The sequence below is a fragment of the Protopterus annectens genome, chromosome 6.part0, assembly GCF_019279795.1.
Source record: "Protopterus annectens isolate FY-2018-M chromosome 6.part0, PAN1.0, whole genome shotgun sequence".
Taxonomy (NCBI): domain Eukaryota; kingdom Metazoa; phylum Chordata; order Ceratodontiformes; family Protopteridae; genus Protopterus; species Protopterus annectens.
In genome coordinates this window covers 389,357,360-389,383,816 of record NC_056737.1, presented here as the reverse complement: position 1 = coordinate 389,383,816, position 26,457 = coordinate 389,357,360, and the positions used below count along the sequence as shown (strand labels likewise).

Sequence of the window (26,457 nt, the reverse complement as noted above, 5' to 3'; positions counted from 1 at the left end):
TAACTTTGGCATGTTTAATTCTTCCATAAGCATTTCCATTTGTACCTTTTCTTGATTTCCATATTTCTCTGTTTTATAGGTTCATAGGTTCATACTAGGCTATCTGCCCAAGGGCATTTATAAGCCTAGCCCAGAGTTTTGTGGCTTTCGCCACCCCTTTAGTTTGAAGGATATAGGTTCATAGGTTCATACTAGGCTATCTGTTACAAACTTAAGTAAAATTTCTGAAATATTTCTAGTACCTTATAAAGGATCTCTTTATCTTCCTTGTTAAGGCTCTCTACGCTTGGTGACAGCCGTTTCCATTTTCTGTTACTTGAGTTGTGCCAAAAGATTTTTTGCTCTAGAATTATTATCAAAACATAGCGATCTTTCTAAACTCCTCATGTTACTGAGGTAATCCCTTATTTTCTGTTTAGCATTCTGCAGTTGCTCCTTTTCTTCTGAGAAATTCTCCTTATTTTTCAATACTTAAGAATTATTTAGAGGGACTGACAAATGTTTTACTTTTAACCATAGCTCCCTTTCTTTTATTTCCATCTTAAATTTAAACTCCACTTTAATTTTTTCCCACTCCGTAACTATATTTTCAGAAGAAACTTCTATCTTCTCTAGTAGCTCCTGAATTAATTCCAAAACCCATTCCTTAAATTCCTCTCTTTTCAACCAATAGGTGGGAAAGTGTCAGTGTCTCATTTTTATTTCATTATTTTGCGTTTTTATTTTAGTTATTATTTGAAATAGTTATTGGGTGCATTTCAAGACCTTCAGTTAAATGCACACGTTCCTGTGATACATAAAATCTGTCTAGCCTAAACCAGGTTTTGTATCTTGGTGAGTGTGTAAATTCATTCCGAACACCTGGTACTGAATTCACATCTTCCATGCCAAACATTTTCATAAACTTCTTCAAAAATCTACCCTCCTTTGTTATATTTTCCCTTCTGGGCCCGCCAGACACATTCTCACTGTTGCAAACCAAATTCCAGTCTCCACCTATAAGTAACATTCCAGTTTTAGGTGCAATGTAATTGTATGACAGTGTAATCTTCTTCCCTAGCCAGTAGTCCCTTAGTACTATGTATCTTCCATTATTATCTTTTTTTCCTCTCTTCTGTCACTGTTGGAGCTTCTCTTACAATTAATAAAAGTACTTCTCTTTTCCTTTGCCCCAGATGTTCCACTGAATAACCATCCTGAAAACCTTTCTTTAATTCATGTGTTCATTTATTTCCAGGTGTGGTTCCTGTAGCATGGCTATTAACCATCTATATTTTTTAAATAAAATTCGCTACTTTTTTTTTTCATATTTATCTGCAAGTCCATTCAGATTGAAAGACATTACAGAAAGCATTATTTTCTTATATAGTTATTACCATCTTTTATGTATAACTACTTTTTTTGTTAAATGTCTAGTTTCAGCTTTTATGTTACATGCATATACTCTTCAGCAGGTTGGTCTTTTATACATTTGTATCTTGTTGTATCCATTTGCTCCTATGCCACATCTTACATAATGTTTTTTTTTTATTTGAAAGCCCTCAAACAGAACAAACCCCCCTAAAACTATTAACTTAATAATAATACACAAATCTATGTACATCTTTAAATATTGAAGTTTTTGCTTCCTAATAAGAACGAAAGTTTTAAGTTGATAGCCACACAGACAGGCTAGAGTTAACTAAAAAGAAAGGTTAGTCATGCTGAGATGCATGGTACAGCCTGTGCTATTAGTAAGTGCTATTTGATTTTGTCTATCTTTATAGGTCTCCCAGCTGAGAAAACACTTGAATGGTTTCAGTAAACACTTTCTCTAACCCATTTCTCTTTATCTAAGTTGTCTTCTAGTGACATACAAGCCCAGACACAAAACTGCTAAGGGTGCATTTTTTACCAGAAAAAAGCCTTATAATAATCAGTATTCTTTTGCATTTACATGCTTTGTAATAAACTTGTTACTGGATAGTGCCTAGGATCTTAACCCAGTCATTTCCCTATGCAAGCATGGAAAAAAGCACACTGATATTTCTTTTGTCATACACTCTTAACCAGACCCCTTCCTCCTCCTCCTCGTTTTTTTTCATTGCGGTACCCACATTTCTTAAAACTGAGCAGAGAGAGAGAAGAAGGGGAGGAAAAAGAAAAAAAAAACACCTGTTTATATTAGTATCTCCACTGCATTTCAAAAAAACTGAGAACTTCAAGTCTGATTGGTTTTGTATTATCTTTAAAGCTCTCACAGCTGGGAAAACCCCTGATTGTTTTCAGAAAACATTATGTCCTAGCCAATTTGTCTTTTTTATTTCTTTTTCCTAAGCCAGTCCTCTTCCACCAGACTGTCTCCAGTTTCTCTCTATCAGATTGTCTCCATGGAGACATGAAGACCAGCTGCAGAGTTGCAACTTAGTGTACATGAATTTGGTAGAAAAAAAAACATAATATTCAACATTCGTTTTCATTTACTTGCTGTCTCTTAAAACTAATCAATCTAAGGTCCTTAATCCAGTCATATCTCCATGCAAGAATGAAAAAAATATGTTAATTTTAACTTTTCTTGTTTTTTTAACCAGGCTTCTTTTTATATCATTGCATTGCCTATATTTCTCAAAAATCTTCGAGAAGAAAGAAAGAAGAGGGTAGAAAAACAAAACCACCACCACCTGTGTACAATCCCAATTACATTTAAAATAGCATGCAAAGAAATCCATGCACCACAAATACAGTGCTATTAAGAAAAGAAGGTGTTTTCTTTACTTAGTTTTCTCCCCTCTCTTCCCCTCTCCAAAGCATTTTTCCAAACATTAATGACATGAAAGTAGGGCATGCACTTGAGACCCCCACAAATCCAACTTGTTTTGAAAAAAGTCCAATATTTCCAGATTTTCTTGTTGACAGACGAGATCAGACAGGAGTCCCCGTGGACTGATGTTTGCAGATGACATTGTGATCTGTAGTGAGAGTAGGGAACAGGTGGAAGAAACCCTGGAGAGGTGGAGATATGCTCTAGAGAGAAGAGGAATGAAGGTCAGCAGGACTAAGACAGAATATGTGTGTGTGAATGAGAGGGAGGATAGAGGAATGGTGAGGATGCAGGGAGTAGAGGTGGCAAAGATGGATGAGTTTAAGTACTTGGGATCAACAGTTCAGAGTAATGGTGAGTGTGGAAGAGAGGTGAAGAAGAGAGTACAGGCAGGATGGAGTAGATGGAGAAGAGTGTCAGGAGTGATTTGTGACAGACGAGTACCAGTAAGAGTGAAAGGGAAGGTCTACAAGAGAGTAGTGAGACCAACTATGTTATATGGGTTGGAGACAGTGGCATTGACAAAAAGGCAAGGAAGGAAGATGTTAAGATTTGCACTGGGTGTGACGAGGATGGACAGGATTAGGAATAAGTATATTAGAGGCTCAGTCCAGGTTGGAAGGTTTGGAGACAAAGCCAGAGAGGCAAGATTACATTGGTTTGGACATGTGCTGAGGAGGGATGCTGAGTATATTGGGAAAAAGATGCTAAGGATGAAGCTGCCAGATAACAGGAAAAGAGAGAGGCCTACGATAAGGTTTATGGATGTGATGAGAGAAGACATGCAGGTGGTTGGTGTGACAGAGCAAAGATGCAGAGGACAAGAAGAAATGGAAACAGTTGATCTGCTGTGGCAACCCCTAACAGGAGCAGCCGAAAGAAGATGATTTCCAGATTTTCTTGTTCTGTCGTATTTCACAAATATTATTGCATTATAATCCCACATTGTTACTGGTTTTATTACTGTTATTCTACGCCCCCCATATCCTGCGTCTGCTTCATTTCCAACGTACTCTCAATTCTTCTAGTCAGCACTCTTGCTCCCTTACTTCTCTCCAATATTGTCCATTGAAATACTAGAAAGTGTTTCACAGGTACAGTCTCTCTGTGGTCTTTATTACCAGAGGAACAAGAAGCAGAATCTCCTCCTGTTTCACAGCTCACTTTTTGTTGGACAAACTTTTGTATTTCCTGCTCAGCATGCACGCATACCTCTCAGCTGTACAGATTTTTGCCTAATTTTTGGTGTGTTCCTCCTAAAATCTGTACTTTTCTGGCAAATAGCTGACGATTGAATTATTTAAATAATGACAAATATTTGAGTTTAAGACTCCACATCCTTCAGAAAATTCATGCTAATGCAAAACCTATTATTCTATCAACTTTCTAAGTTTGTAAGAGCAATATTTAAAATCTGTCCCTATTTGACCCCCCATCATTTTAGGCTTTGTCCAGATTTGAGGTTGATAGGTGTGCATGCACGTCATCAAAAAATGATTTCTTTCCTCCAGGTAAGAATACCTTAAAGAAAGCTGGATACAACAGTCTGAGACTCACAGGTGCATTTCAACATTCTCTGAATAGTGTAATGAATTTACTTCTCTTTTGCCTGGTGTACAATGAGTAATCATTCTCACAAACACTCTGCTGTTTCCCACTTTTAGTAATTTGTCCTTCTGCCACAGTTTTGTCAAAATCAGCTCCTTCTGCTGGTAGGATTCCATCTTTGCTATTAAAGGTCTAGGTTGCTTTCTTATAGCTAGGTTTGGAGCATACACACGATTTGCCCTTTCACCTATCAACTCCTGCTGTGGAATACCAGTCCAGTTGGTTATTTGTGCTTTCATAAAATTAATGCAATCTGTTCCTTCCAACTTCTCTGGTATAGCTGAAAATGTCAGATTTTCCCTATATGCTCAGTTCTCTAATTATGTTATTGTTTGAAACATCTCTTTCTGAGCAGTCTCATATTCAGCCAGCCTTTTCTTTATTTTGACCTCTAATGTTTGCAGCTTTATCATATTATTTTATTTTATTTATTTAAAATTGTTGACCTGGAGTGTCCGACTGGACGTAGGTCCATTTTCAGCAGAGGCCCAGGGAGAAAAGCTCCACAGTTAAAATAAACAGACAGTATTTACATTGGATTACATGGTGATTAACAATTTACATAGCAATTACTTACAACATATTTACAGATGAAGAACATAGTACATCAGTAGACAACTAGAATCTTTATCTGTGAAGTGCATACCAGACATTAACAAATGTTACAAGAAGAAGAAGTTTGTGCTGTATAATAAGTACTGGCTTATGAGCATCTGAGCTTGCTATAATCAAGGTAGCTAGTGGAGTGGAAAGAAAGGTAGTGGTTGGATGGGGTGGATGATATTAGAGTGGGAGTTGCAAGGGCATAGCCAGCATGTTTTTAGTTGCGCTTTTAGTAAAGTTTTGAAGTGAGTGCATGATGGTATGGAGGTAATTGAGGGTGGGAGTGAGTTCCATAATTTGGCTATGGCGCAAGAGAATAGTGCTTCGCCAGCAGAGTTATTGGCTTTAGTGATCTGCAAGTGATTTTTGCTGCTGGATCTTAGTGGTCTGGTGGTGCGATAGGGTTGGAGTAGATTCTGGAGGGATGGGACATTTAGTGGATGGTTTACTAGTTTGTGGGCGAGTGAGAGTTGATACCACTGAAGGAGGTGAGGGAGTTCAAGCCATCCCAGTTTAACAAGTGAGAGGCATTGGTGACTGCGGTAGGATGCCCCTGTGGCGAATTTGGCGATTTTGATGTAGCAGGTCTCTAGCTTGTTTAGATCACATTGCCTTAGGTTGGTATATATTGGAGAGGCATAAAGTAGGGTGGAGATAAGGTGGGAATTTGCTATTGAAATCTTTGCTGCTTTGGTGAGAAATTGCTTATTTCTGTATAACGCTCCTAGTTTTTTGTGGACTTTTTTTATAGTCATGGATATGTGAATGTCAAATTTTAGTTTGTCTATTTCCACTCCTAGCAATTTGGTGTGTTCAGTTGGGTATATAGTGGTGTTGTCTTTTGCCGTGATGTTAAAGTGAGAGTTGCTTTGAGTATGTTTGGTGGGTTGGAAGATGAGTTAGTTTAGTTTTGTTTGGGTTGAGTATTAATCGGGCATCGGATAACCATGTTTCAACAGAGGAAAAGGCTTCCTGTGTGACTTTTTGCAGTTTTGGTAGGGACTGGGCTGAGCAGATAATGGTCGAGTCATCTGCGTATTGTATGAGTGTGCCATGTTTGGTGGCAGAGGCTAGATTATTGGTGTAAACAGAGAAGAGTAGGGGTCCAAGGATGGATCCTTGGGGGAACCCCTATGGAGACAGGTAGTTGGGGAGATATATCATTCTGCCATACAACGGATTGTTGGCGGTCAGACAGGTAACTGTGAAACCAGTTGGTGACCGATTGTGAGAAGGATAGGTTATTGAGGACAGAGATAAGTTGTTTGTGTGGGACCATGTCAAATGCTTTAGATAGGTCTAGGAAAGTAGTAGAGGAGAGATTGCCATTGTTTTTATGCTGAAGGATAGTGTTCGTAAAGGAGAGTAAGGCAGTGGTGGTGCTATGGTTTGGTCGGAAACCATGCTGAATACTGGAAAGGAGGTTGTTAGTAAGGAGGTAGTCCGAGACCTGAGAGTGTATGCATCTCTGTAGTATTTTGGAGAGTGGAGAGAGAATAGCTATGGGGCGGTAATTGGTTAGTTCTGTGGAGGGTCTGCCTTTGTGGAGGGGAATTATATGTGATACTTTCCACAGTGTGGGAATGCAACTTTCTGACCGAGATCGGTTAATCAAGATGGATACTGGGTAGGCCAGAGCATCAGCTGCGATTTGTAGGTATTCACTTAGGAGGCTGTCTGCTGCTAATTTGGTGGGTTTAAGTTTAGTTGAGAATTTTTTAGGTTCATAGGTTTATACTAGGCTATCTGCCCTAAGGCATTTATAAGCCTAGCCCAAATTTTTGTGGCTTACGCCACCCCTTATATGAAAAAATACTGTGCCCATTAGTTTGTTGGGCCTCTGTCCAGCAGTGACACAGAGATGATTTTCGGGGTAAACCTACGATCTCCCATCCACAGGTCTAGATTTCTCTTGAACAGAGTCAGCGAGGTGCTCTGCCTCACATGGACCGGGATTTTATTCCACAGCATAGGGAGTCTCTGAGTGATAAATCTATCCCTCCAGCACGTCCTATTTCTATCCGTGCTAAGGTTTAAGTCGCTTGCTCTAGTGGTTTTGGTGGATTTGGATTTTTTGAGGTGGAGCATGTCCATTAATTCCGGGTTGGACATGGCCTTGTATGTCAGGCACATGTCACCTCTGAGCAGACGGTATGCGACTGAATAGAGCTGGAGTTTCTTCAATCTGGCAGCATATGACAGATTTTGGAGTCCCTTTATCCTTTTGGTGAGGAACTTTTGGGGTCTCTCCAATTGCTGCAGATGTCGGGTGAGATACATCCCGAATGGGGCATTGTACTTGATCATTGGTCTGATAAGTGAAGAGTACAGGGAACAATGACCTCACTAGATCTGGATGTGAATCCCTTCATGATCAGGTGGGCAATGTAGAAGGTCTTTCTAACCACTTTAGCAACGTGAGTGTCAAAAGAAAGGCCACTGTCAACCTGGGTCCCCAGGTCCCTGATAACCTCTTCTGTGCTTAGTGGATTGCCACCTATATGGTAGCTTGGGGTTACCTTGTTTTTCCCGAAGGGTATGACTATACATTTTTGGCGTTTAACTTCAGGCCATGGCTCTGGCACCAGCTATCTGTTTCCGTGAGTCCCTTCTGAAGGATATCCGTGTCCGATGCACTTTCCACTATGGCCCAGTTTGCAGTCGTCTGCAAACTTTGTCAGCCAAAGTCCTCCCATGTTGGCCTGTACTTCTGAGAAGTAGATGCCAAACAATAGGGGGCCAAGGACCGATCCCTGTGGGACACCACTTGTGACCGGCTTGCAGTCTGACACAGCGCCAGCAACTCTAACCCTGTGGGTTCTGTCCTTAAGCCAGTTTGCAACCCATCTTGTGACATATGGGTTTACATTTAAGCTGGTAATACCTGAGTGGGGTATTGTGTCGAAAGCCTTTGCAAGGTCAAGGTAGGCTGTATGGACTGCCTTTCCCTCATCAATGGCCTTGGTGACTGTTTCGAAGAAGTCGACCAAGTTCAAAAGGCATGATCTTCCCTTGACAAAGCCAAACTGGGTCGGGTCCAATGTCTGCAAGTCCCCTATATCTTTGTTTATGAGCTCCATTATGATCCTCTCCATAGCTTTGCAGACTAGACTTGTTAAGCTTATGGGGCGGTAATTACCAGGGTCCGTAGAGGCGCTGCCTTTGTGGAGTGGGACCACCGTTGCTGTACGCCACTCCTTGGGCACGTATCCTGTGGTAAGGCTGAGATTAAACAGCTGCCTTATGTGCGGGTTTAATTCCTCATTTAGCTCGTGTAGCACACAGCCGGGGACACCATCCGGTCCCATTGATGCTGTGTTTTTAGCTTTAGAGAGAGCAGCTTTCACCTGCGCATTTGAGATGTCTGGGAGGCTGCACTCGGCTGGGATAGTTATCTCTCCTTTAGGGGGGGAGAGGGGGGTGAAGTTTGCACTGAACCTGTCTGCCAGTATGTTTGCAATGTCTGTGGGTTCAGTGATTTTTGTATCATTTTGGACTAATTTTGAACATATCTGGGAGTTTCCACCCAGGTTCCTAACATAGCTGAAAAAGGCCTTATGATTGTCCTTTGAATCCATGGCAATTTTTCTCTCAAAATTGCTCGTATTTTTTTACTAATAATGATCAGGGGTGACTTCCCTTTTATGGATTTTGTTCTATCATGTAATAGCTTTCTCCTCTTATTGTAAAGTTTGTTAATGGCTGGGGTCCACCAGACTGGACGTTTGCCCTTTGTGGAAAGAGTCTTGGTTTTATTTGGGATTGCCTGATCCATGCAGTCCTGGAGGTGTTCATAGAAGGCATTTGTAAGGGCTTCCGCAGCTTGGGTTGTGGTTTCCTCTGGCTCAGGGGCCTTGAAGGATACCACCCCAGTCTTGAGTAGTGTGAAGTTTGCTTTAGAGAAGTTCTTCACTATGGTCTTTTGTTTGGGGTGAGGCGGGATGTGGATTTCCAGTGAGATTAGTTTATGATCAGATCTCACCAATGAGGGATATACTACCGGTGTGGAGCATTTTGTCCCCATGTTTGTGACAATGAGATCTAGTATATTTTCTCTCCTCGTGGGAACAGTGACTAGCTGTTCCATGGCATTTGAATTTATGAACTCCAGGAACCGTTGGGCTAGAAAGTTAGGGCTTGAGTAATGTTCCCAGTCTATATTCGGGTAGTTGAAGTCACCCAATATGATGGTGTTTGGAGATACATTTATACCCTCCAGTGTCTTCAGGAAGGCTGTGTGGGTTTCCTGAGTTTGAGAGGGTGGCCTGTAGCATGCTACAATTTGTAGAGCAGTTTTGCCTATGGTTAGTTGCACCTGGATGGTTTCGAAGCTTGCGTTGCCACCAACCTGGAGGTGTGGGTATCCTTTATGAATATGGATACACCCTCCTTTGTGGTGTGGTCCGGGTTTTGGGGCCGAACGCATGATATGAGGTAAAACCTAATAGTGCCGGGTGCTCTCAGGAGCCTTGAACCAGGTTTCAGTTACAGCACAGACATCGATGTTTTCCATACTGAGAAGGGCCTCGAGTGTGCATTTTGAGATTTAGACTTCTGGCATTGAGCAGCATTACCCTCAGTTTCTTCCCATTTTGTTTTCTAGGGTGGTAGGTTTAGAATTTGAGCCTTGCCTAAAAAGGCACTATGGGGTGGCAAGAGCCTTAGCCAATATCTGGAATCCCAGGGTGACAGGTGCAAGCCGTCCCTTGAAGCAGCGTGGCTTGTCAAGCATGTCATCCCAGGCAGACAGACACTGGATCCCCTTTGAATGACACCAGACATTAAGCCAATTGTTAAAGCTGATCATCTTGTCTCTATATTGTGGCATCATTCTTGGTGAAGGAAGGATACTGCTCAGGGTTAGGGTCATACCTGCCTGGGCTACATAATCAGAGAGCTCCTCTATGTCTCTTTTCATGTAGTCCAGGGAGGTACGTCTCAGGTCGTTCACACCAGCATGGACAATGACTGTGTCATATTTGTACTTGCCGTGGAGTGACCCGAGTGCTTGTGTTATGTGGCGGATTCTAGCGCCCGATAGGCAGCTTACTGTGACCCTCTCCTTGTTCAGCCTGGTGAGTGGGACGTCAGTGTGTCTGACTATGGAGTCACCTATGACAAGTATGTTTGGTGTTGTATTTGGCCTTAAGGGCTGTGACTGCTTTGCACACTGCTTTTGTGGTGTATGTGTTGCTTGTGGTGTGTCTTGAGGTAGCAGTTGTTTGGGTGTCTGCTTTGGAGGCCTCTACTGTTTAGGTAAATTTTTACTCAGAGCCTCCAAGTATGTCTTTGTGTGTTTATGTGTTTGATTCAGTGGAGTGGTAGCATTATGTGAGGCTGGTTTTGTGGTGTGTGTAGTTGCCTTCTCCTCCTGTCTGGTCTTGCCAGTCCTGAGTTGAGAGAGCTCAGCCTCCAGTTTGGCTAAATAGCTGCATCTCTCAAGTATTTGTGTTATGTGGGAGGAGGAGAGGGTTGTCTGTGTACATGAGGCAGTTATAACATTGCCTCAAGATTCCCAGATTCACCAGCTGGACCGGAGAGGAGATTGACAACTGACCTTTGGACATGCTAGAATAATATTGGGAAATCCTTAATTGAAAACAAGGGCCAGTGGGGAGTGAGGGTGTAGTGCTTTTAATTTTTAGTGCTGACTTATATAATTGCTTTAGTGAGCAAGTGCCAGGTAACTTGAGTGCAATGTGTTACAAGTAACTAAATGCTAAAACGACAAACAGTAACTTTCTTTCAAGTGAAACAAGGAAATAAGTACAGTAAGCAATGCAGATATCACTAGAGATCCACAGAAGTGCTGAAAAGCTGCGTATTAGGTGGAATTAGCTTCCAGGGAAATAACAAGCAAACAAACAACAAGCATATAAACAAAGCTAGATTCAGCAGGCCTGGATCTAGTCTATGCTAGAGCAAACAAGGTGTACCAATTTCAGTAAGATACAGTTCAAATATTCAGGCACTATAAACCTTTAACCAGAAATTCCCAGCTCAGAAGGGCAGAGTCCATCCTCTTCTCCCACAAGAGTGCAGACCACAAACCTTCTTAATGTAAAATAACTGGCCTGAAGCCCAAGTGCGTAAACCAGAACTAATACACTTGGACACTGGGCTCTCAATCAGCAGTTCCCAACTTAGAAGGATGAAAGCTACCTGTCCTGCCACGACAGTGCTTGCCACAAACCTTCCTAATGTAAAACAACTGGTCTGAAGCCCAAGTGCTTAATCCAAAAGACTAGAATGATAGCTACACTTTAATCAAGTTACAACCAAGCAGTAATAAATACCATTGAATACTTTAGAGAATGTCTGGATTAGTGCTCAAGTTACACAAACAAAGCCAGATCCAGCAGGCCCGAATCCAGTCTATGCCACAGCAAACAAGGCGCACCAACTTCAGTAAGAAACAGTTCAGATATGCATGCACTATAAGCCTTTAACCAGAAATTCCCAGCTCAGAAGGGCAGAGTCCAGCCTCTCCTCCCACAAGAGTGCAGACCACGAACCCTCTTAATGTAAAATAACTGGCTTGAAAGCCCAAGTGCTTAAACCAGAATTAATACACTTTTAGAATAACAGACACTGAGCCCTCAATCAGCAGTTCTCAACCTAGAAGGATGTAAGCTACCTGTTCTGCCACAACAGTGCAGACCACAAACCCTCTCAGTGCAAAACAACTAACTGGTCCGAAGCCCAAGTGTTTAAACCAAAAGGCTTAGAATGAGTTACACCAAGCAGTAATAAATGCAATTGAGTATTTTAAGATGATGCAAAAGTAAAAAGAAGTAGGTAGAAACACAAGTACAGTAAAAGCAGATGAAATTTTTTTTTTTTTTTTTTTTCCTGAACAAGTGCTGAGATCAAAGAAACAGATTTGAGTGCTGAAACTAGAAAACTGGCTACTTATAAGAAAAAGAAACAAGCTAGAAGGCTTCCCTCAAACACAGAAGGGCTTGGGGGCTCAGAAGCCTACAAATAGTCTGTACCACTTAACAAGAAAGGCAGGAAATAAGCTTAATTTTTTTTTTTTCTATTTCCCAGAGGTAGGTACAGGAGAAAAAAAGAAGGCAATGGGGAGATTACTAGTTGAAGGTGTGGGTTGGAGGGGAGGGGGGTTGTGTTGTTTTGCTAGTGATAGTATGGTTTGGATTAAGTATGTGTTGAATGAGGTAGCAATATTTTCTGAGGAGTGAGGGATGTTAGGAGGAGGGGTACTGACTTTACCTGGGTGGAGGATGGAGTTTATGGAGGACCAGAATTGTTTGGGGCTGTGTTGTGAGGAGTCTAGGGCAGACTGGTAGTATTGGGATTTGTCCTGTTTTATTAGCTTTTTGACTCTATTGCGTAGTTCTAGGAATTTCTGTCTAGCTGAGGGGGTTTTGGTTTTGTGCCAGTGCTCCCAGGCTTTATCCCTGTTTTTCATTTCTGACTTAGTGGTTTTCTGCAGCCATGGGGAGGGTTGTGCTTTGGTTCTGGAGAATCGTATGGGGGCATGGTAATTAAGGATGTTCAGGAAGGTAGTATTAAAAAATTCAACTGCATCATCTAGACTGAGGTACTTTAGAGGATGCCAGTTAAATTCTTTGAGGGATGAGATGAATGTGAGTGGGTTAAAGTTTAGTTTTTTACGTATTTGACGGTAGATGACAGGTTTAGCTTGGTATAGGTATTTTTTGAGTAGGAATGTTGGGGAGTGATCACTGAGGCTATCTGATAAGTAGCCTGTTATATATGACTGGGGGCTCTTACTGACTAATATCCAGTCCAGGGTAGTGTGCTTGGTGGAGTTTTTATTTATCCTGGTTGGTGACTGTACTAGTTGAGTGAAGCCATGAAGGTGTACATGATGGGTTGGATTGTTGCCAGAACAGGAATGCCAGTCAATATTGAAATCACCTCAGATGATAGTTTCTTGTGGGAGATGGTGGGTAGACCAGCTGAGGAGGTTTTCTAGGGGAGGGATGTTTTGGCCAGGTGGGGAAGTAGCATCGAATTATGTTGATGGTTTTGTTTTGGTTAATTTTGAGGTTGGTATATATTATTTCTTCATTGCCTATTTGTGGAGCTGATGATTTTAAGATCTGGATGTTTAGATGTTGTTTAAGTATTATAGCTACACCGCCTCCTTTTTTGTTTAGCTGGTCTACTCTTAGTATGCCGTAACCTGTAGGGAGTATTTGCTCACTGGTAATGTGAGGTTTTAGCCAGGTTTCTGTCAGGATGACTATATCTGGGGAGTACAAGTCTATGGTGGCATGGAGTTCATGGACTTTGTTGGATATACTTCTAATATTTAGGCATAGTAGAAGGAAGTCACTTGGCTTTCTATTGGCTGTAATATGGGAGAAGTTGTGGTTTCTAGTCTGATTATGAAGATTGGGGTTGGAGATGGTAGGGCCAGGGTTGGGGTGGATGTCTCCACTTAGGGCTAGTTTTGATAAGCATGAGATTATTAGTTTTCTCAGTTTTTGATTGTGTTTGCTTATAAGGGAAACTTTATGATTGTGCTCTGTGGGTAATAGGTATGGTGGGAGGGTTACTATGTTAAGTACTATGTTAAGTTGTAGATCATATCATCTGAATATCTGTTTAAAGCTTCTTCCAGCCTTTTGTTGTATGTGTTTTATATACTCCGTCAGTGTTTTGTTTATTTTAACCAGGTCTGCGTATAGTTGTCTTGTAAATTCCTTTTGGTTATTGGAAGTCATGCCTGAATGTTGCATTACTTTTTGCTGAACAACTGCAGAACTTTCTCCAGTTAGTGTTTCTTCCTCACTTTTTGTAGCTGATTTTGTTTTTCAGCTGTTCGTTTTTCAGCTGTTCGCTAGTTCATTGTTCCTGGCATCCAGGAAGTGCACTTTTTAGCCAGTTACTGAAATTTACCCATAGACACAAGTTTACTGACCTTCTCTGCTGAGTTTCTGTTTTCACACTGGAGGAGCTAGAAACACACTGTTAATCAGTTTGCAGCCATCTTGGAAGTCCCCTTAGTAAGTAGACCTGTTGAACAAGAACCAGGGGACTCTTGCATTCACCAATCATAAGGCACACAATTTGAATGATTTATCACTCATACCCACATGCTTTTCAGAGGACATGCACAAAGTAAGGGAGGCTAGAAAGTGTAGTATGAGTAAGTCTTAACTAGCTAAGTGGAAAAGATTCTTCCTTTGCTGCAAAAGGAGAGGTCAGGTCTCTTCTGATATGTCAGTGTCTGTGATCCATGACTTCCTGTCAAACTGTTGCAAGTCAAGGTTATCTTGTACCTTAGTGATTACACATTTCAGCCAATTCTTATGCAAGGCTACTGCCCTCCTTTTAAAAGACTACTCACAGTTAGAGATTGGGGCTACTCCCTTATAAGCCAAGAAAGCACAGCATCTCTAGTCAGCCCCAAATTCAAACTTGCTATTGGAGCAAAAGCCCTTTCAAGAATGGGACCAACTATACGGAATCAGCTACTAACAGAAATAAAAAAATAATTAAATACTTCAAACCTTAAAAAAATTAGAATTGACTTGCAAAATTTACCAAAGTGCAACTGATTAATGGCACTGGATATTTTTTTCAGCTTATCAGTACATTAAACTTGCTGCAACTTATCTTGATTTATTAAGGGACACTGCATTTCAGACCACCCAGAAATGGGATATCTCTACCATGGAACCTTCAGTTTGCTCTGGAAAAACATCCTTGCATCCCTTTAAGCCAGCTGCTTCCACTCCACTAAAGTTTTTGACACAGCAGACTAGTCTGTTAGTGTCCGTAATCTTTGTCAGCAGAGATTCACATCTGCTAAGAGCCCTTCTACATCTTCCATAAGGATATGATCATTATGTGTGTTGATCTCACCATCAGGTCTAACGATGTGTAAGAACTGTCTTTTAGTAATTCTGTTCATCTACTTGTGCTTTTCCCCAGTTTCCCAATATAAAAACAACAAGGTTTTACAATCACTTGATGTGCATAGTCAAGTGAGGTATCAGTAGACAGAAGCAAAGAAGTAAGAACAACTGAGCATCTGTCCTTTCCCTTTGCAAAGGGGAAAGAAGGAAACCCTGTTTCCAAACAGACTATTTCAAAAGAGCTAGCATAAAACATTTGTTTCTATTAATACCTTTTGTGGCTAGATTATACCAAGAGAGGTTGGAGCCCAGTTCACTAAGGTACAGCAGTCACCACTGCACTAATGAGAGGGGTTAACTATCGTGATATCCTGGAGCTAACTACATGATCATCCTTATATTGTGGCCAGTCATTGCCAATACTCCAGGCCTCCCATTTGAAAGGTAGGGACCAGAACAAGAAAGAATTAAAAATGGTGCAGGTGAGCCTCCCTTTTATGCCTCTGACTTTCTGCCGTCTGAGGAAGTGTGTCTAGCCAGCCTGAAAGGAAAAGGATGCTAAGCTCTGGAAGTTTGGCTGGCAATTGTGCCTTCAGTGTTTGAAGTTCCAACTGTCATTACTGCAACAGTGAGCAAACTTGAACATCCACTGTTGCGATAAGTTCCTACACAGCTATACTTTTTTTTTTTTTTTTTTAACTTTCAGATTTTTTTTAGTTATTAAAAAAGTCTAGATTGCCACAATCGCAGTTTCTGTTTGGGACTGTATAGCTTTTAAAATGGGGGAAACTACCTTTTATAATATTGACTTTGTAAGGCTGTCACACATATCTAGCAAGATTCCATAAATGGCAGGCACTGGTCCAGCATAAGCCTATATAGGAAAATACTATTTAATGTTTTACCTTGAACAACAACAACAACATTGTAACAAGGATGAAGACAGCACAGGTGAAGTCAACATGTAATGTGATGTGCTTTTTACAAAAATTTAAAGTATTTGATGTTTCTCTTTTGTATAGTTCCTTAAGCATCTTGAAAAATTGTCTTCAACTGATATTTACAGTTAATGCTTTTAGTCCATAAATTTTAGAAAATATTAGATCTGAAGTAGGAGATTCATTTGTCTGCAACCTGTGGGTTATGGATCCGATATCAGATCCGAACCGGCATGGTTTTCCAGCTATGGATCCGAGCTCTCAGCTCCTCTCCTCACCCATAATGCCCTGCTCTCCCTACATGACCTCAGATCTAGTTTGCCGCTGGTGACCAGATTGGTTTCTCGAGCTCTACAGCTAAGTGCTTTATTCATCTTTTTCTAGTGCTAAAAATTTAATTTTTTTGACAGTTTTGTGTGAAAGTTTAGGTTTCCCTTTTTGTAGCTAAAGTTGTTTAGTTTTATTAATCTTTTTATATTTAGTTTCTCTCCCCTCGCTGGTAGCGTAGTGTGTGTTTGGGCCTGTGTTGTGTGACTAGTTTACTTTTACTTTTTTTAGATTAGTTTAAGTAAAAGCTAGGCTCTTAGGATGTCTGAACAACCTAAGGCTATTTTTTCGAAGTGCTCCGAGTGTGGCCATAAGCTCTCCCCTGCTGATGGCCACACTCGGTGCGTTCGATGCCTTGGGGTTGAGCACCTCACTTCTGGATGTTCCATTTGTGCAGGGTTCAACCCCAGGGCATTGAAGGAGCGGAGGTCGAAGCTGGTCCTGGCGGGACTTTTGCCCCCGGACTCTGCTCCGGCTTCCGCTCCTTCGGGGGGTACCGTGTCTACGGTTCCCTCCTCTCCGGCTCCCCCTCCTCCTCCTGGGACTCAACCTCCCTGTAGTGGTTCGGAGGAGAGGGAAGCTAGAAAGAAGGACCGGAGGGAGAAGCACCATAAGCGGCGGGCCGAGACCTCTGTTTCGGCCCCGCCTGCCAAGCGGGCTTCTCCTCCGGCCTCCTTGTCTGCTGGTTCTCCCCCTCCTCGGCTCCGGTCGCCCGTGTGCTTTTCACCGGGACCTGAGGAGGAGGAGACCCGATCTCCATCGAGGCTATCCAGGAGGCACTCAAGGCCTACCTCGGTAGCCTCGTCGAGATCAACTTATAGTTTATCAGACGCTGATCTGGACCGGATGATGAGAAGATTCATCCAGGCCCAGATGCAGATGGGAGTGCTCTTGCCTCCCCCCCCCCCCTTGGGGGGGAGCTCGACCCCTTTCTTTAAACCTATAGCTCCTTCTCTGACCCGCTACCCGGGTTCGGAGCAGTTGGAGCCGAGCAGCTTTGGAGCCGGGGGTGGGTCGGCGCCGATAGTACTCGGTACTTCGGATCCGACCCTGCACTCCAGTGCTTCGGATCCGACCTCTCGGAGCCTGGATCCAAGCTTCGGATCCGGGGGGATCAGTGCTCCTTCGGCGCCGTCTGTGTCGGAGCGCACTGTCCCCTCGGATCCGAGCGCTTCGGCGCCGGCTCCGATCCACTCTTCGGATCCCAGGGGGAGCCGATTATCGGATCCTTTGGTCGAGGCCGGCTCCCCCTCGGCTTTTGATGTAGTGGAGAGGGCCCTGTTGAGGGTTTCCGGACCCCCGGCACTTGCTTCGGCTCCGTCCCGCGCTCCATCTGCACTGGGCCAGGCTTCCACCATCCGGCCATTGGGACAGCCCGCTCCTTTGCCCCAAGTTGTTCCTTTGGAACAGGTCACAGTTTGCGAGGAGTCCTCTGACAGCCCCCCGGAGGATGCCCCCCGCAAACATACATGCAAAAGGAGGCACATAGATTCCCCCGATTCTCTCACTAAAGACACGGACTTGGAGGAAGGGGAAGACTCCCCAAGATCACCCCCCGAGGATGTCTCCTTTGGAGACATCATGGAAATGCTTCGCATAAGGGGGGGGGTGGTCTGCCCCCAAGTCTTCCTCGGACGAGTCCGTGTTCTTGGAGGCATTTGAAGCGGGCCCGTCTACCTCTTGGGTGTCCCCTCCTGCCGACCCCCTGGTGGACCTGATTACCACCAGGGCGTGGAAGGAACCGGACACCGTGGAGCCAATCCCAAAAAGGCCCGACCGTATACTTAATCCCCCAGCTGACCGTGCCCATTGGAGTAAGGGGCCTCTGGTAGATGCCATGTTGACGGCGGCAGCCACCAAGAGGGAACTTGCTCAGGAGAGTCCCTCAGTCCATCCCCCGAGCAAGGAGTCTCGGTTGATGGACCGCTTGGGGAAGCGGATGTTTAGTTCAGCGACCTTTTCAGTAAGGGCGCTGAACTACCTGGCACATGTGATTAGGATGCAGCGCAATCTTATTAAGGAATACGCTGCATCCCCCCACAGAGTCCATGTCAGAGGAGGACAAAGTATTGCACTCCACCCGTATGGCCACTCTCAGGTCCGTCACTAATACCTCTATGCGGTTACTGTCCCATGCTACGGAAGGTGCCGCTAGAGCCGCAGGGGCAGGCCTAGTTACCAGACGTCAGGCCTGGCTCCGTCATTGCGATTTCACGGAGCCCTTCAAGGCGTCTTTTGCGAACGCCCCCTTCGATGGTTCTGCCCTCTTTGGCAAAACTGTTCGTGATACCTTGACCCAGAGCGAAAAGGACGGGAAGACGCTGTCTGCCGTCGGAATCCGCTTCTCTGTGCCCCAGAGGCCCTATTCTAGGAACCAAAAGGGCCAGAAGATGATGTGGTTCCGGAAGTCGCAGCAATCCCAACCCGCTCCGGACAACCAGTCCTTCCGTGGCAGAGGAGGACAGGGAGGACGCCGCCCCAGGGGCAGAGGGGCTCCCAGGAACTTTGGGTCCAGAGAACCCTTCTCTGAACGGCCCGCGCAGCAGCCCTGAAGGGTTGCCCGGCTGCTCCACTCTGGAGGCAGTCGGGGGACGTTGAGCACCTAGCGGCATGGGAGTCCATAACATCAGACCGCTGGGTCCTCCAAATCATATCCAGAGGATACCGTATCCCATTTCGTCACATGCCAAAATTGAAGTCCCTCCCCGACGTTCCACCCGGTCAGTGGGAGGCCGCTTTGGCAGAAATTGGCCATCTGCTAAAGAAAAGAGCCATCCAGCCCGTCCCCCAGACCAGATCGGATCAGGGTTCTACTCCAGGTTCTTTTTAGTGCCAAAAAAGATGGGGGATCTAAGACCAATTTTAGACCTTTCACTCTTGAACCTGGCAGTTCCCAAGGAGAAGTTCCGAATGGTCACGTTGCAGTCTATTCTCCCCCTTCTGGGAGAAAATCACTGGATGTGCTCCATAGACCTCAAGGATGCGTACTACCACATACTAATGGACAGGTGCTCCAGGAGGTTTCTCCGCTTCCGGCTGGGAGCCAGTCACTACCAATTCCGGGTCCTTCCCTTTGGTCTCACCACAGCCCCCAGGGTGTTCACCAAAGTATTAGCAGTGGTAGCGGCCCACCTGAGGCTTCAGGGGGTGCAGGTCTTCCCTTACCTGGACGACTGGCTTCTCACCGCTCCAACAAGGCATCTACTATTATTGGCGTGAGACTCCTTTCTCCATCTAGCTCCCCGTCTGGGCATCACAATAAATACAGGAAAGTCAAACCTAGCACCCACGCAGTTCATAGATTTTATAGGTGCCAGGTTAGACACGAGACGGTTAAGAGCCTTCCTCACTGCGGACAGAATTCAGAATCTGCAGCTCCAGGTGCGGGCCATTCTCCACTCCAGCTCAGTTCCGGCAGAGTTGGTCCTGAGGGCTCTAGGGTCCATGGCGGCAGCGATAGCTCTTCTTCCTCTCGCCAGGTTCAATATGCGCATCCTTCAATGGACACTCCAAGTTCAGTGGTCGTATCTTGCTCTTCCTATGCATCATCCCATTGCGATCAGCAAGGCTTGCAAGCGGTCCCTCCTGTGGTGGCTCCACTCTCCGGATCTCCACGGAGGCCGCCCCTTTTGTGCTTCTCCCCCTCTCGCCACGGTGACCACGGACGCCTCCCGCCTCGGGTGGGGGGGGGGGCATTTTGCAGGCCGGGCGGTCCAAGGCACGTGGAATGATTCAGAGACCTTACTGCATATCAACGTTCTAGAGATGAGGGCAGTGCTCTTAGCGTTGCTAGCACTTCAGGCCTTTCTTCCCTTGGGAACTATTGCGATTCAGTCGGACAACATGTCCGTCGTCTGGTATATCAACAAGCAAGGAGGAACCAGGTCTTACCCTCTTTGTCGGGAAGCCATGAGTGTGTGGGAATGGGCAATCTCCACCAACCGCTTTCTCATAGCAACGCATATCCCGGGTCGGTCCAACATTCTTGCGGACAAACTCAGTCGCACCATTCTCACCCCTTACGAGTGGTCTCTCAATGCTCAGGTAGCGAAACGCATCTTCGCACGGTGGGGAACTCCTTGTTGCGATCTTTTGCCTCCCTCAAACACCAAGTGCGACAGTTTTTTCGCTCTAATACCTCCTCCCGGAGATACCCCAAGAGACGCTCTGGTGCATGCTTGGCCACCCGGTCTTCTTTATGCTTACCCCCCCTTGCCTCCAAGTTCTTCAGAAAGCCTCTCGGTTGGGGTGCAGAATGATTCTCATTGCCCCATTTTGGCCTCGACATATCTGGTTCCCTTTCCTAAGGTCTCACTCCAGTGAATCCTCCTTGGATTCTAGATCCCATTCCGGATCTGATATCTCACCCTTCCCGCTTATCAGCCCCGAATCTGGACAACCTGAAGCTGACTGCTTGGCTGCTCCAGTTCCACTCCTGATCAGGACTCCCGGTATTTCATCTCCAGTTACAGCCATCCTGGTGGCGGCTCATAAACCATCCACCAGGAAAGTTTACCGCAGCAAGTGGAAACGGTTCTCCATGTGGGCGGAGCGGCAAGGTCTAAACCCCTTCACAGTTCCCCTTCCTCTGGTGCTTGACTTCTTAACCACTCTTTTTAATGATGGTGCCAGCAGTTCTACGGTCAAAGTGCAACTTATGCAATTTCTCATTATCATATTGGTCACGACTCCAGTCCACTGATGTCTGCCAAATTGTGTAAGATTTTCCTAAAAGTTACCTTTCTTCTCAGGCCCCCTGTAAAGCAAGTGGTTCCCCCTTGGGACCTTTCATTGGTCCTTCAGGCCTTGACCGCTCCCCCCTTCGAACCTGCGGCGACGGTAGATCTGAAATTTTTATCTTTCAAGACGGCCTTTTTAGTAGCAATTACCTCGGCCAAGAGAGTTTCAGAACTTCAAGCCTTATCAGCCAAGCCTCCTTACTTGGTCTTTCATCTGGACCGTGTATACCTCAGGACCAGCCCGTCCTTTCTTCCTAAGGTAGCTTCTGAAGCAAATATTAATCAATCCATTAACCTCCCTGTTTTCTTTCCTAAATATCAAAACAAGGGTGAATACAAGCTTCATTCCTTAGATGTTCACAGGCAACTTAGATTTTATCTAAACAGGACAGCTGGTCATAGGCAATCCGACCAGTTGTTTATTTCCTTTGCTAAATTTAATTTGGGCAAGCCAATTTCCAAAGTCTCATTGTCACGCTGGATTTCGCAGTGCATCTTATTGGCTTATCAAGCTTCTGGAGGGCCCGCACCGGAGGGAGTACATGCCCATTCAACCCGGTCAGTTTCTCCCTCGGCGGCCTTTAAGGCTAGGATTCCTCTAGATGATATTTGTTCAGCAGCCACTTGGGCTTCATCTCATACCTTTATTTCCCACTACAAGTTGGATATTACATCTAGGGGTAGAGCATCCTTTGGCTCCGCGGGCTCCGGAATATCCTTCCATGATGGCCGCCCAAGATTCAGGTAGCTGGGGACTCTGTCCCACAGGTTGCAGACAAATGAATCTCCTACTTCAGATTTAGAAGTTATGTACTCACCATAACGTTCCATCTGAGTAGGTGTATTCATTTGTCTGCAACCATCCCGCCCTCCTATCTCCCTGGCCTTTTCAGTTTCCTGCATATTATGTGTTACCCTTTTCAGGGTATTTATATTGTTGGCAAACTCGATCTGAGGTCGTGTAGGGAGAGCAGGGCATTATGGGTGAGGGGAGGAGCTGAGAGCTCGGATCCATAGCTGGAAAACCATGCCGGTTCGGATCCGATATCGGATCCATATCCCACAGGTTGCAGACAAATGAATACACCTACTCAGATGGAACGTTATGGTGAGTACATAACTTCTAATTTGATGATTTGTCCTGACTGTATATGCAGTGTGCTTCTAATAATGGCACAGCACAGCAATAGTGTAGTAGTATCAAGTGGTATATGCTGCCTGCTTGATAAATACATATCCCAACTGAGAAATATTTTTTCCTGTTCTTAAAATGTAATATTAATTTTGTGTCTCTTCGTATATGTAGACTTTGATTGTGGCCTGGATTAAAGGAAATCTGAATGTTTATATTTCCCGGGAACTGTGGGATGAATTATTGTCTGTGCTGTCATCCTTGACTTGCTGGGAGGAGTTGGTCACTGAATGGGCATTAACCATGGAGACACTAACCAAAGTGCTGGCCAGAAACTTGTACAATCTGGACCTCAGTGACTTGCCACTGGACAAGTTAAGTGAGCAGAAACAGAAAAAGCACAAAGGCAAAGGTAAGCAATGTAGTCTTGTAGCAACATTTTTATTATTTTCATTTGTGTAAATAATGTTAAGTTCACTGAATGGTTAGTATGCCAGAAATATGAGCTGTATTGGTTGGGTTTCAGTAAATGTCTCTTTCACTGTCCTACATAAGACTTAGGTCTGTCCATTCTTTGCTTCTTTCAGCATTTAGCTGTGTCTGGGTGGCCACCCTTAACGCTGTGAAGGAGTGTTACACTGTTTATATATCAACTTGCCTGAATGTGCTAGCAACACACTTTAAAGTTTGTCTGCTTAAAGGTGTATATAGAGGGGGTACCTTATGGTCCCCATTATCCCTTTCCTAAAATAGGTTCATAGGTGGTTACTAGGCTAACGACCACATGTGCCTTTTTAAGCCAGGTTATGCATGCTGAATCTCTGACAAGTTCTGGTACCCTTGATAAGTGTAAGCAGGGGCTTGGGAGGTGAAACATTTACAAACAGGGGTCTTGGGAGAAGAACCATTTACAGGCTGCCTGTGTCCATTAGAGAGAGGGAGGTGCCAAACCAGGGATGAATTTCGTGTTCCCCAACCAGTTGTCTAAATTACACTTGAATTGGGTTATGGAGGAATTCTGCTTTACATGGATGGGGTGCCTGTTCAAGATACTGGATAATCTCTGGGATAACATATATGTCTGTCCAGCAAGTCCAAGTTATATCACAGGCAAGGTTTAAGTCTTTAGAACAGGTAATTATGGTGGTGGTTGTTTTGTGGATATCTAGGAGGTCCATCAAATTGGGGTCTGACGATGTCTTGTATGCCAGGCATAGGTCTTCCCTCAACATCATGTAGGAGACAATACAGGGATAGGGCCTTGAGCCAGTCTGCACAGGATAGTTTACTTGCACCCAGCACTCTTAGTGAAGAAACTCTGTGGATGTTCCATTTGTTGGATATGCCTGGTTAGGTACATACCTGAGGGGGGTATTGTACTCAGTGATTGGTCTGTTGAATGCCGACTACAGTGGAACAATGCCTTCTTGGACCTAGATGCCATTCCTTTGTTTATAAGTTGTGCAACATATAATGTTTTCTTGCTACTGTAGACATGATGGTCAAAGGCTAGATTACTGTGTGTGAACATAAGTCCCTGACTACTGGATCAGTTGTAAGGGTTGTGTTGTTAGTATGATAGTTATCGTAGTGGATGACTTCCTTATTGATACCATCATGTTTTTCTTGGCACCATGCGTGAATGGGCGTACCTTCGTTGAAGGTTGTGCGTCAGGGCTGGCAACTCGGCACGTAAAAGAAATCTACTGCCAATCATTAGTGGACCGGAGTTCCGCTGTGGCGACCCCTAACCGGGAAAAGCCAAAAGACACAACAACAAGCTGGAATTCAAAAATTTTTGTAATGTTGCTCTAATGATAATTACAGAGGAAGAAAAAATGTGTAACGTATGTAAATGAAAAAATATTAATGTGGTTTGTTTTCTTTCTTTTCTGTTGATGTATGTTTGTCTTTGTCGTGAGATTTCATTTAATGGAGAACTGCACCCAAAAACTGAAAACAACTATGTTTTTCAACAAATCTTGAACTTTTCTGCATTGATAATGTCTCTGTATCAAAATAAAAGGTTACTGTTATTTTCCTAATTTGTTATACCCCAAAATGATCTGAAGGAGGCTGTTATGTCTATCCTGATGCCATGTTAGGGTGACAAAGAAATCCTTGAGACGAGAGGATCATTTACTGTAGTTTTCTCTGTCATCAGTGTAAAACATTGCTGTGACTGCCTACTTTTCACTGTCAGCATCAATTTTCATTTTTAATTACCATAAAAACCAAAATACCACGAAACAAACTGAATAAAACCAGAAAAGGTAGCAAAACGAACGATACAGTCCACTGAAAAAGATTTTAATTGTGTTAGCGCTTTCATGCACAATACTACGTGCACTTCTTCAGACACATACGCTTGTAAAAACATGTATTTTATTAGTGAACAATTAAAACATAATTAATATCAATTAAATCACAAAATTATAATTTAAAAAGACCGCTATCTTCTTGATGAAAGCAGTTTATATAATAAGAAAAAATTCTTGACCTGGATTGACTACTATCAATAGCCAAAAAAATGTTTTATATATGTATGAATATATATTTAAACTGCATTACGAAGTCACATTTATAAAAATAATTCGCGTTCCAAAGCTTTCAATTTAAGTAAGCATTTTATGGAACAGACGTCATTGATTCTTGGATAGGTATGAGCATTAGTCTTTAATTGCCACAACAACTCCTGTTCCTCCAATTTCAAGTGCCAAGGTTCACCTCTAGGATTTCTTGGCACTACCTGGGCAACTACAAATTTGAAAAAATGTGTATCATTTTCCAATGTATGTTTTGCTAAGACATTCGTACTGATACCTTTAGAAATCGCATAAATATTTTCATAAATCCTTTGTTTCAGGTGACGGCTGTCTTTCCAAAATAAAATGCAGAACATACTTGACACAATGCTGCATAAACCACTCCTTGACTTTCACAATTAAACTTATCATTAATGAAATATTTCTTGCCTTTAATATTAAATGAATTACCAATTAAAATGTGCTTACAATAATTACATCTGCCACATTTATACATGCCTTTCTGTTGTTTGAACTGTCTATGCGGCATTTCAACTAATGATTTCAAATTTGCAGCTTTTTTGTACACTATTAAGAGTCCGCTGCCTAAAATTTTATCAATCGCCTGTTGTTGCGAAAGAATATCCCAATTATAATTTAAAATATCCCTTAAGTGTACTGACATATCATTAAACTGGGTTAGAAAACTGGTTACATAACTATTGCCATCATTTCTAACCAGCTTTACCTGTTCATTGTTACTTATACCAACACTTTCATGCCTATTTAGCAAAGGACCCAAAACACCTCTAGATCTCTTGTCCTGAATTTCTTTGATTAAAATTTTAATCAATTTTAACAGATATCCTCAACTAAGAAACATAACTTTTAAATTATTACATTCTTGCTGAAAATCCTCTTCATCAGAACACATTCTAGATGCCCTAACCAATTGACCTTTGATAATTCCTCTCTTCTGAAAAAATGGGTGATGACTAGAAAAATGAAGAAAAAAATTGCTATAAAATGGTTTCCGATAAATCAAAGATTTAAACCTATGATTAACCACATCTTTATACAATTGAATATCCAAAAAATTAATAACATTTTCGTCGTATTCATATGTAAATTCTAAAAATGATGTGAAAGAGGTCATAACATCAACCAACATTTGGACTTCATGTTTAGAGCCCTTCAAGATGATAAATATATCATCTTGATAGTGGGTGTACCAAGCCACTATGTTTTTAAAAATTGAATGAGAGAACATATAAACTGCTTTCATCAAGAAGATAGCTGTCTTTTTAAATTGTAATTTTGTGATTTAATTGATATTAATTATGTTTTAATTGTTCACTTATAAAATACATGTTTTTACAAGTGTATGTGTCTGAAGAAGTGCACGTAGTATTGTGCATGAAAGCACTAACACAATTAAAATCTTTTTCAGTGGACTGTATCGTTCGTTTTGCTACCTTTTCTGGTTTTATTCATTTTTAATTACTTTGCTTCCTTTGATTTTCATTAGTGGCCAACTGTGTTACAGCATTTTAAAGGGACAGTCCCAGGGATTTTTTGTTTTAATTCAGCCTTTGTTTAAATTTCAGGTTTGCCTTTCTGAGCATTAGGGAGTTAGGGGAGGAGTACCTGCAGGAAGTTTCAAAGGTGTTACCCAAATTCCATCTCAAATTGCAGATGTTGTTGTGTTTCACTGTTGCAGTCATCACATTTGGGTTATCCCTGCCAGGGTAGCCCACGGCCAGCTCGAATACCAGAGGCTTAGTATTTCTGTGTCGGTTGCTGTCGCTTCAGGACTGACGTTAGGTCATCAGTAGTATAAATTAAGGCAGCCAACCCCATTACATCAGTCAGTCTTGCCATGGAGCCCGAAGCAGAAGCAGTTCGCACGAGTGCCGGTCGGCCACTACTTG

The 26,457-nt window shown here is 43.2% G+C and overlaps 1 protein-coding gene across 7 annotated transcripts in view; it reads left to right on the top strand.

Annotated features, from left to right (window-relative positions):
• The window catches only part of RALGAPA1 (Ral GTPase activating protein catalytic subunit alpha 1), a 5,382,632-nt gene that overhangs the window by 2,320,068 nt on the left and 3,036,107 nt on the right, over positions 1-26,457 (top strand). For all 7 annotated transcript variants that reach the window (XM_044074134.1, XM_044074135.1, XM_044074129.1 and 4 more), the window contains exon 15: positions 22,176-22,413. In XM_044074134.1, coding sequence (XP_043930069.1) covers positions 22,176-22,413 — 238 coding nt within the window. The remainder of the gene's footprint in view (positions 1-22,175; positions 22,414-26,457) is intronic.